Below are 12,022 nucleotides of genomic sequence, written 5' to 3' on the forward strand. Positions count from 1 at the left end.
TGATGTTCACAGATGATCTTGGTTGACTTCCTGAATAAGTATGCAATAAGGGTATTCTTTTATTCGTGTAGCAAGATATTTAAACATTAATTTAAGAGTAAGTCAGCATGTCATGAATAAATACTCCTGCAGCTTAGACTGCTCTGTGGTACCTCTAAATTTTATTTAGACTTTTGTGTTACTCTAGTCATATAAGTGTTTTTTATCAGCAATTGGAAATTGTAAGGTACTCACCACTAATTCTGATAAATAGAGAGAATGAATGTAAGTATGTGCACACTGTGTTAAAAGCTTTTATTTTACTTGCTTTTCATTGCTTCTTATTTTTTCTTCTCATAGAGCCAGAAGATGTATGATGAGTTTGCAGAGCTGTCTAGCTTCACAGTTCTTCCTTCTGCATGCTTTTTTGTTATTCCTGTCATGGAATATATTGCCTAATTTGTAAATATGAAAAGCACTGTAAAATGGGAGATAGCAATTTACCATGCATGCACAATTTATGTCAGTTTTTCAAGTAAATGAGCTCTTCTGTTGGAATACAGGAACCTTTGTGCAGAGTGCCTACAAACACTTTCACAGTTAGCAGTTGTCTTAATATTGGTCCTAACTAGCAGAGCACCCAAATCTCTTTGAAATGAAGGATATCATTAATGTTGCTTGACAAATTAGAGCTATTATGAATAATATGACCCTATGGATCAGAACAAAGCAAACTTTTTGTTTTCAAAACTATCGGTCAGAAGGATTTTTTAATTACTGTGCCAATCTTTTTTACTTCCATAAAGTGATTTTTGATTTGTAAAGGGTTCTGAGAGTAGCCCTGAGTTTTCACATGGTCTCTATAGCTTGGCACAGCTGGAGTGCCTGAAGCAGCAACCTGGCTTTCCTTAGGGTTTTCTCTCTAGAACTGAGTAAATTTTGCTTTGGTTTGTGACTCAGAGAGAGAGTTTAAGTGGGCTGGCCATGGGCTTTGGGCTTAAGGGAACATAGGAATTTTTGTTTTCCAATTCTGAATTTAGAATATGCATTTCTCATATTCATTTCACATCTGCAGAAGTTATTTGAAGAGTAAAACATGAATATGCGGAAAGAGGGTGAAGAGTTTCCATTGAAATTTTATGTTTTTGTTCTTTTCCTTTTCATTGCAGTGAAATGAAGCAGAAGTTGGATGAAGAGGGCAACAAGTGCAGCATCCTTTCCAAGCAGCAGAAGTTCAATGAGCACTGCTGCATTCGCTGCTGTTCCCCTTTCACCTTTCTGATCAACAGCAAGCGACAGTGCCAAGACTGCAAGTACAACATCTGCAAGAGCTGCAGCACTTACCAGAAGAAGGAGAAGGCTTGGATTTGCAGTGTCTGTCAGCAAGCAAGGTAAAAGCCTATTGTTCAGCAACTTGTGCAAGGCACCTGGGGCCTGACCTGACCTTTTCCTTGTATTTGTCAGTAGTTAACGCTGGTGGGATAGGACATGAAGTACCTGTTTATGTAGAGGTTGATTTATTCCTGATGTGCCTGGTTTTTCTAGGGGCTAATTTGTTCTGAGAGTGTTTGGTTACCTGTTGCATTTTCCAGGCTTGTTTAGCTGGACTGATTTATCAGCAAGCAGTAACTGGGCATAGCTTGTGCAGGACTGGGATGTCCTGAAACACCTGGGTTACTAATGGAACCTGAGCACAGATGGTGTTAGGACAGTTAATAGTTTGGCAGCTAATTCCCTTGATGGGTCAGAAATGGAAGGAAGAATATTTGTGAATAGATCATCCAGCTGTGACTGTGTTTTAGAGTGCTTTTCTAAATGCTTTCTAAATGCTTTTCTTATTGGTGGGGATGCCTTGAGCTTACTTTGGCAGGTACCCAAAGAAAATAGTGGTGCAACCTGTTATAATTCATAACATCTGCTAAAGAATATGCTGCCAGGCTTCTATTTGCAGAGGGTATCAGGGATTTACTGTCTCACCCCTCTGAGGGTAGCAGAGCCCCAACATTTAAAGATAGCACCAGAAAAACAAAGCCAAACACTTAACAGCAGCAGAGAGGTCATTCCTTGAATGTGACTGTTATAGTCCTTGTCTCCAAGTTCCAAGAGCAGCTGTAGCTGTGGTGACATCGTCCTGACCAAAATCCTTTAACTCAGACAAGAAGAGTGAATGAAGTAACTAGATTCCTTATGGTTTAATTTTTACCACTGGTGACTAAAGCAGCTGAGCATATGTGACAAGAATGGCTGTTTATCTTTCTGTTTAGTGGAGAACACGGGATGAGGACAAGAGACAAGTCCCTTTGCAATGCATTATGATACTCCTGTGCTCACCAAAGCCATACTATTCCCTCTTTTTTCCCATTAACACTCAACTTGAAATTGTGGAATCATTAGGTTGGAAGAGACCTTCAAGATCATTGAGTCCAACCCACGCCCTAACACCTCAATTAAACCATGGCACAGAGTGCTACATTCAGTCTTTTTGTAAACACATCCAGGGATGATGACTCCACCACCTCCCTGGGCAGTCCATTCCAGTATTTTATCACTCTTTCTGTAAAAACCTTTTCCTAATATCCAACCTATATTTCCCTTGGCACAGCTTAAGGCTGTTTTCTCTCGTTCTGTCAGCTACTGCCTGGAGAAAGAGACCAACCCCCACCTGACTATAGCCACCTTTCAGGGCCTTGCAGAGGTCACCTCTGAGTCTCCTTTTCTCCAGGCTAAACACCCCCAGCTCCCTCAGTTGTTCCTCACAGGGTTTGTGTTCCCAGCCCCTCACAGCCTTGTTGTCTTTTCTGGACACACTCAAGCATCTCAACATCCTTCCCAAAGTGAGGGGCCCAGAACTGGACACAGCTCTCAAGGTGTGACCTCACCAGTGCTGAGTACAGGAGAAGGATGACCTCCCTGCTCCTGCTGGCCACACCATTCCTGATACAGGCCAGGATGCCATGAGCTTTCCTACAAGATCTGTCAATTAAGTTTGTGCCCTTGACACAGGTCCTTAAAATCACAGAGATCCCAGACAATGCCAATTTCCAAATGTCAGTCTTTGAAGGCAGAGGTCACTGTGTTCTTTGGGGCACCTGATCCTTCTCTGCTTTTTACCCTGGAAAACCTACAGAAACCCTCTTTTCCCTGGTGATGAGACAGATGAATGACAGGAAGACCTTTTCCAGCAACACAGAGAGCCAGTGCTTGTTTCTGCCTTTCATATTGTGCCTCTTTATTCCGTTTATCCTGCGTTCACCCATATGGGCAGCAGCACAGCAGCCAGGTTTGTGGATGCTGATGAACTGCACTTAAAATATCTTTTGCTGACTCCACAGAAAATGTCTCAGAAGAATTTAATTTCAGAAGAAAAATCTGTAGCTATATCATAAAAATGCTATTTCTGACCCTTGAAGTCACGGCTTTGCCTGTAACTCAGTTATAAACGTTTTCTTTATTTATGAGACTTGAGACACAGCTTGAGTTATTTTTCAGTGAATAAATTAACTAACACTGTTGCTAATCATTTTATGTTCTGGTTTATTGGACTGTGCTACTTACAAATCCCTGTAGGTAGAGGGGGGCTAGTATTCCTCAGAGGTTGCTGGTGTATTTTGATTTGGTGGGGGCTTTTTTGTGCTTATGGTGGGGGGGGAGGTTGATACAACTTTTTGGAGTTTAACTCTCGGTCAGTATTTCTTCCAGGGTAAAGCACAACAGTATTTTTGAGTTCCTCTCATCTTCTCAGTGACTTATCCCTCAGGTGGACTCTGTTCTCCTGCCTCTCCCTAGCTCCTCTACTTGTGTCTTTTATTTTTAGGTTTGATAAGGCAGCACAGGTAGTGGAGGTGGTTCTTGCTTTAGCTGTTATTTGCCCACTTATCTTACTGCACAATAGAAAATGAGCTCTAGTGGGATAGAAATATCTGAAGACTGTGTTCTACACTCAAGCTGACGTGGTAAATTAGTCTTTCAAGGCTTGACCCCAGTGGAGATACCTGTTCTGTTGATCTTCGTCTCCCAAGGCAGCCATCTACATTAGCATTGAGCAGAGAGCAAAAATTCAGGTCACCATTTGGAACATTTGTAGAAAATCAGTCAAAAAAGTTAGTCTTTGCTTCTTCCAAAGCAGAAAACTCATCAATAAGCCAGTGAAAACTTTGGTGTTTGAATTCCTTTAAAGCACATCTTCTGTTGCTATACATCTTTTAAAAAAGTTAGAAAGTGGGCTTGGTATGGAATCTCAGGCTCAAAAATGTCTTTACAGCAATTTCTGAATTAATCTTGTGAAGAATAGGAGAACCTTACTTAAATTTCCCAATTTCCCAGATTTAGCATACATTCTGCAAATGCTTTTTGATTTAGATTTTTCTCTGAATACTATTATTAATGATCTCAGGGGCTTCACCTCTCATGTGTATCTTTTTAGTCTGTAAGTACTCTTTGATCAAATTGCATAACACTAATTTTGAGTTTTTGATTTCTGTCTAGGTCAGTTCCAATTCTTGTGAAGCCTTGTACAATGTCTCCTTGTTAGACATCTGTCAGACAATGCATTTAGGCAGCTTGCTGAGGTCTGTACTTTTTAAGTCCTCTTGGCTAAGCTGATTCCAGGCACAGTTTCTTTGCCCAGTGGATTAATGCTTTTGATGCCAGACACAAAGGTTCTTTGCTCATTTAGTAGAAATAAGGCATGCTTTATATATGTCTGAGACCACTCTTCTGTTTTCCAAGGAGCCATATCTTAGAACACCCTGCTTGTGGTATTCTGCTTTCTATTTCAACTCTTGTAGTAATAAAAATATTATTTTAAAAGCATAATCCATTAAAATACATATTTTTGCAGGTTTTTTAAACTAATCATGTTTTACTCCTGGACTGATTAGTATGAGTATATACAGTCCCATCCAAAATAAGGTGTACAAACATCTGGCTGTCCACCTCAGCCTTTCATGACTATCATGCATGAATTCCCCTGCATTCTTGGTTCACTTCTTCTGGTCTCACCATCTGTATGTCAAAAGATTTCTGTCTCTGTTGTGAGTGGGAGCATGGGCACCTAATCCTTTCATGCATTCACATCCATCTGCCCTGTGATTTTCTCACTTGTTCTCCAACGTCTTGCTCAGATGGTGAGAGTTCATCACTTAGTGGACTCCTGCTTTGCTTTCATGATCCACGCCATGGTGAGAGGGTCTGCAGGAAGTCATTGTTCTGCTTTGTAAGAGCTGCTTTGTTGGTGGTGGTCCTTTGCTAGTAACAGTTACTAAGAGACAGAGACCCAGACTCTGGTCCTTTTCTCCTTTATGTCATTAACTAGTGAAAAGCACAGTCATGCTGCACATACTAGACTTTCTGCAGTCAAAGTAGTGTTTTAGGTGGCTCAAACTGAGTCTCAAAAGTTATCACACTAGTTGCTCGCAGCACAGATTTATTTGAATGTTTAAGAGAATTACTCTTTTTTTAAAAAAAAACATTGGTTTTTGTACACCCAATATAACTGCTACTTTTAAAAAGAAGAAAGCAAGGGTATAGCAATTACCTTCATCAGCTCTTCAATGCAGAGTTATTGTTAAATGTTCCTTACATTTTATTTTGAGTTTTTTGGGGTGCCTTGTTGAATATAACCAGACTGTAACAATTTGCATCAGTAGAAAATGTAATTGTCTTTCTGGAATTTAATAATTAGTTAGGCTACTTAGATATGCACTAAGGTTTTTGATGCACATTAGAGTGAGATTTGAGAAAAATGCAATAAGGTCTAGTCTACCTGCAGTACTCCCTACATTTTTCTGCAACTGGCATGAATTGGGATTAACACTAAAATGAAAATGGAGCAACGCTTCTGATAAAATGAAAATTGCAACAGAAAATAAAATTCTAGACTCACTTGGCAGGCAGAACACTCTTCAAATAAAAAGGAGCTTTGCCAGCCTCAGGAACAGTCCTAAATAAAACCTTTATATTTCATAGGAGTTTTTTGGAGAGCTCTATAAAACAATGTAATGTGTTTTAATGTCAGCAGGACAAAGAATGTATTTGTGGAAACATGATAAAGTTGAAGTTAGCCTGACAAAAGGTACATATTTTCTGCTTAGCTGATGCAAGTTGTAGTGTAAAACTATTTACAGTCTCTTCCGGGAAAAAAAGAAAAAAAGCACAAAATTTGAGAAAACCTTGATACGGTACTCGAGGAAAAGTAATACTTCTAGTTAATAACTGAAATTTGTATTTGTTTGCCAGTGCTTTTGGCTGTAACAAAAACAGTCAGTTTCAGGACTTAGTTGTGGAAAATTGATGAAGATATAATGCTGCTTAGCAATTTTGTTTTGCTTTGAAGCAGGCTCAACCATCTGGTAAAAGGAAGCCAAAATGTATTTTAGGTAGTCTGCCTCAGCCACAGCTTGGAGTTTTGTATATAGTTTTGTGACAGTTGCTATTTCTGCTCTTTGAGGTCCCTGTCTGACATTAGTGAGAACTTCTACAGAACTTGGAAGCTGTGACATTGTCACGTCAATGCCAGGAAATGTGTTTTTGCTTCTGAGATCATAGAATTGTACAGGAACATTCACTTGCTCTGTGGCATAGCACACAAGAGAAAGTCTTAGTTCTACCATGGGCATGTTGTCTTCATTTGACCCATATGGAGGTCTTGTTTTGCCTTTTTGAAAGTTCTCTGAATGATCCTATTCATATTATACTTAAGGGATTTAGTAATTTTAAGTAAATTGCGGTGAAAATTGTTCTTCTCAGCTGTATATACTTGTAGAAATAGATGCAATTCCTTCCAAAAATGCATGTTGCTCTATTCAAATTTTTTTCTTCCTCTTTGTCTTGCCATTGTCTCTGTTTTGTATCCTGTTGCTTGACCTCCTTGTCCTTGTCATGCTTTAGCATCACAGTGGATCATAGACACCACCTCCTTTTTCTCATTGTACCTATAAAGAGCAAGGACAAGAGCTTTGATTTTGCACAGGGGCCAAGAACAGTCTTTGGTTTAGTCAGTTGTTCCCTAACTGGAGGAGGAGAGAGAGAAATGTGCAAACTGGTTGCTTTGACAGGTTGATCTCTGCTGGGTTTTTTGCTATACTGATCTGTCTTAATTATTTTGAAGTATGCACTGTGAAGAATTTAGTTTCTGCTAGACAGAATAAAGCTGAACTTGCATAACACACAGCAGACTGCAATGCTGCACTTAGCTTTAAGAAAAGTATCTAAAGATGGAATTGAAGAGGAAAGTAGGAAAGAGAGGTCTATTAAAACAGCTAAATACAAGGGCTGATTAGGCAATCTTTTCTAGCTTTAAGTAGCCTTGGAAGTGAACATGTGTCTGAGTGCATGGAGGACTAATCAGTGTTTTAGAAACTCTGTATCCCAGTTCTAGCTGTCAAGTGACCTTGGGGAAACTTCCATGTGTCAGGTTTCCCCCTGTGCAGAATGGATTTGATGACCCTGTGCTCTTGGAGGTTAGTGGTTAGAAAGCTAAATGCTCTGGTTGTAAAGTGCTAAGTATTATTAATGTACTGTTATTAGAGGAGTTTTGCTGCAGTCAGCATGCCTAAACCTTTTTGGTTTTCAGTTCCACAGAAAGGTAATGCTTGGATTCTTCTGAGGAATGAATGAGGGCAGAATATCATGGCTATATGTTCAGTGTTAATATATAAATGCTTGCCTGTGTTTGGCTTCACCTATCTTCAGCCAGTCATGGTAAGAAAGGCTATTAAACATTTTCCCTAGTAGTAATAAATATTACATAAATACTGTGCAAAAATATTGGGACTGCTAACCTGTGAGGAGCTGGATATAAAAGGATGTAACACAGGTTTTCCACATAGTAAGCAGCCTACAAATTATAGGTTGGACTTACTTAGCCTTTCAGTTTTGCAAAAGCTGAAGGAGTCTCAGTGAGGGTGACAAATTAAAAGCTAATTAAAATTGCACAAGATTCTTTAAGTATGGGCACTTAATGTCATGTGGGAATATCATGCCTTATAGTAGCTGAGATGGAAAATAAAAAGTATCAAGCACAGCTCATGGAAGTACTTCCCTTGTTACAGTTCTGCAACTGGAACTTCCTGTGCTGTTCATCATAAAATATATGTAATAAAGCAGGAAGCCATGGTGTGGTTTACACTCTAGAGGTAGCTCTAAGCAGAGCACAGTGCCATTTCACACAGACATAGCACTGAACACTTTTTTGTTATCACTAGTGAAAGATTGCTACCTGGTTTGATGTATGTTTGTTTCAGCATTTGGTGAGTCTCCGAGCTTTCTTCTGTTGTGTTTGTGCAACTACCAAGATTTAACAGTTGGCCGTGGTTAGCAAAGGGGTTTTTTTCTTGGTGAAAAAATTGGAAAACCTCTGGACTTGCAGCTCCTGGCAATGAATGGCAGTAATAAATGTGTCTTTCCTCTAGCTAGTGCAGTTTGCAGTATTGCTATCCTAAAATGTTCTTGTGTTGCCAAAGAAGTGAGAATTTAGTTTGTCATTTTAAAAAAGATTGACATAATCAATAAATAAGTTACTCTGTGCTCTTATTGTTCAGGCCCACCTTTCACATGAAACAGATACTGAAGCACTGCTTAAGTGTCTCCAATAAGAATCTATGAGATCCTACATTCACATGTTCCATCCTGCTTCTTCAACTTGAGTAAAGGAAGGTGGAAAAAGCAATTGTGTCTTACAAAGACGAGGTTTTACAGACTTGTGTGCTGAATTAAGTGTTTGGGTTTCTTGCACTATTTTTGTAGTAGCATATCTTTTCTGCATTGAGGTTTTTGTGAAGTCTTCTTTCAGATAGGCCGTGCATGAATCTGGTTGGAGAGTTAATTACTCTTCTTACATCTTCCACTCTCAACTTTCAAAGTATGACCCTAGATTTGGGGATCATGAAATAAATGGAAATGGTTACCTGTTAGGTATTCTGGAACTATGTTTCATGCATTTTCCTCTTTTACTCCCCACCTGCATCTTTTGCTAGAACTGTCCATGTAAACATCTTGTCCATTTTAGCCCAGGAGCTAACAGTCGTCTCTTTCATTTATCTTGTTTTCACAAGCAGGATCATGTTAACATAGTGGAAAAGCCATCTCTGTCCTAAAGCCGCCTTTGAGTTTCCACCCCCATTCGTTTCAAGTTGTTTTATCCTTTTTTTAAATTTATTTTTGCAGGAACAGCTTCGAAAAATGAAGATTGAATTTTGACATCGTTCCTAAACAAAAATTGCCTAAAACCAGAACCCTTTTGTTTGCAGAAGTTGTGGACTCTTTGGAAGTGATGTTTGATCATAGCAAAAGAAAGCTCTTGTTTTCAGATTAGTATTGGATTTTTAGTGCACTTGGGATTTACTTTGATAAGTTGTTTTCATCAGAAAGGTGCTATAGTAAAAATGAACATTCTTCACAGTAACTGGAAAATAATGAGAGCCAACATAAAAATAATCATAACACATATGTCTTCCATTCTCCTCATACCCCCACATCCCTCACCAAAATATTTGAAACTTATGTACCTTTCTGGGAATCAGCATGGTGCGACTTTACAGCTTGATTTTTGTCTCTAGATGTTAGAAGCCAACAGGGAGTTGCTGACGCTCTTTTGAAGGAGTTTTGTTAGTCCCTTTTTTCAAGGGCTGTTCTGTGATGGAGTGGCCAGAGCTTTCCTTAATGAACACTTTTGCTTTGGGAAGGAATCTTTGTAAGGTCATGAGATGGGTGCAACTGCTGGATCTATAATACTGCCTGTCCTGATCTTTTTGATTTGAAATTTTATAGCTCTAAAGTTTGCTGTTGTAATTTGGCAAGTGATGTCTCTGTGCGGTGTGTGGGAGTCAGTGCCCATACTGGTTCATTTTTGTTTCATCTCTTTTTTCTGTCCATTGATGTGAAGATTTGTGGGGTGCTTCTCCAGGCCTCAGAATGAAAGAACCTTCCTTCTCTTCTTATTAAGGCCTCAAGAGATAATTAATATTGAATGAAAATTTGTTCATCCTATTAGGAAATACTATTTCCCATGATCCTACACACTCTGAGGTTGTATGTGAGAATAATAGTGTAATGGAGACGTCATGGTTCACATTGTTCTCAATTTGCTGATGACAGATTTGCTTTGTGTTAATGTTTTTTCCTGGCTACCAATGTAGGGGCTTGTAGAATAGTGCATGGAGTATGGAAACTTGAATAAATGCTTGTGAAATAGAGGAAACACATATAAAGAATGGTAGAAATTGCATCAGGAAACACAGTTGTAATCCTGTCTCTGATGTATTTGCAGGACTTCATAACCTGGGGGGTTTCTTGAGCTCTCTGTATCTCAGGTAGCTGCAACTGTCAAAAGCACTTCCAAACTCTGGCAAGATACAAAGTGAATTAATATCTGTTAGCAGCCAGAAAAACATTATGATGACTTGTCCCAGTCTGCAAACTCACCAGTAGCCAGGCCTGTTTGTGGTGACAGAACATACCTTTGATCAGACATGCTTTTGGAGACTGTCCTGAGGGGAAAAGATTGTAGAGTGCTGTACTGAGAAGTGTGAATGCAGCTTCTCTGTGAGCTACATCTGGAATGACCCTGCCTCCTGTGCTTCAGAAATTCTGAGCCATTCATTTTCAGGGGAAGAAGTAATTCTCTTACATGTTCTAAAAAAGCCCACATTACAACTGGTGCCTTTCAGTCTTTGACATTGTGGCCTATCACAAAATACTTTCTTGTGTTTTGTGTCTAGGATCCCAGGGCAGTTAGATGTAGGGGAATTTAAAGCTAATGTTTTGGAACATGTCTGTACCAACATTGCTCCCTGAAACTCCTCTGAGTATACTCACACAGAAAACATACTTAACTCGTGTCTTTGTTAGTCACATAGTGTGGCAACAGTGGTTATTCTTCTCATTGTGGAAGTTATAATTAGAGGTTGAATATTCGTGACAGACACCAGCTTTCAAAGCAATTTTACATAGGGTTTGGGTAGAGAGGGTTCATTTTGAGATGTGTGAAAGCATACTTTACTGAGTCCATTCCGTGCAGTACATTTTAATAGAGTATTTTCTACTTTTAAAGTGTTGCAGTTGCAACCAAAGAAGGTGGTTCTGGCAAGAGAAACAGCAACAGAGTAGAGTGGAAGAAGATTGACAGGAAAAGTATAAGGAGGAGGGTGGGGAAAATAGTACAATTGTAGTTTGAAAAATTAGTCATGTAACGTGTCATTGTAATTCCCAGCTGGCAATTAAACAGCACATATCTGCATAAAGGATTAGTAACACTAGAAAGTAATGTTCAGGAACCTGAACAGCACTTCCAGTACGTAATTTGCAAATGGTTTGATGGATACTTGCCTCACACACACTCCGTAAGCTACCACATTCCAGTGCTTAATATAATTTACAAACACAGACTTCCAGCTTTATAGGTAGCTGGCTATAACTTTACAATATGTTGCATTAATAGACTTAAGGGAAAAAACAATGGGACAGCGAGCTGGAAAAATTACACTGTTTATTCTTCCTGAGGTCAGGGTTCTGTAGTGACTGGGGCTCCAGCAAGCTCCTCTCTGGTGATAAGAGAGGTCCATGGTGAAACAGGGCAAGTGATTCACAGCAGGTTCTGCAGGGCTTGCAAAGGCAGCAAGTGAGAGCCTGAGAAAAATGCAGAGGCAAATTCAAAACAATGCACACTGAGTTTTCTGTAGTGATATCACTTTTGCGATACCTCTTTTTTTTTTGTGACAGCTCACTTTTGATAGGATTAATGGATGCCAAGTAAGCTTCTCAGGTGATCAGCATGGACTAGCTACAATAACAGCATCTAGAGTAATCTGGATGTGAAAAGCATTGAGGAAGGAGTTTTGGGACAGAAACCCTCTTTGATCTCAGACAGCCAGGACTTCAGCCTTGCAGGCTTTATCTAAATCTGCTGACTTTCAAAAGGATACAGAGCGTTGTGCTAAATGAGCATATATGTCATCTCTGGAAGGTTTGCTACAATTTTGGCAGTGTCCTTCCCACAGCTGCCATTGCTCAGATGCACCAGTTACTGATATTAGAGCATCATGTG

At 39.4% G+C, this 12,022-nt stretch overlaps 1 protein-coding gene across 7 annotated transcripts in view; it reads left to right on the forward strand.

Annotated features, from left to right (window-relative positions):
- MYRIP (myosin VIIA and Rab interacting protein) overlaps window positions 1–12,022 on the forward strand; it is a 205,549-nt gene that overhangs the window by 90,535 nt on the left and 102,992 nt on the right. For all 7 annotated transcript variants that reach the window (XM_064704820.1, XM_064704827.1, XM_064704822.1 and 4 more), the window contains exon 3: window positions 1,149–1,370. In XM_064704820.1, coding sequence (XP_064560890.1) covers window positions 1,149–1,370 — 222 coding nt within the window. The remainder of the gene's footprint in view (window positions 1–1,148; window positions 1,371–12,022) is intronic.

The sequence above is a fragment of the Zonotrichia leucophrys genome, chromosome 2 (assembly GCF_028769735.1).
Source record: "Zonotrichia leucophrys gambelii isolate GWCS_2022_RI chromosome 2, RI_Zleu_2.0, whole genome shotgun sequence".
Classification (NCBI taxonomy): Eukaryota; Metazoa; Chordata; class Aves; order Passeriformes; family Passerellidae; genus Zonotrichia; species Zonotrichia leucophrys.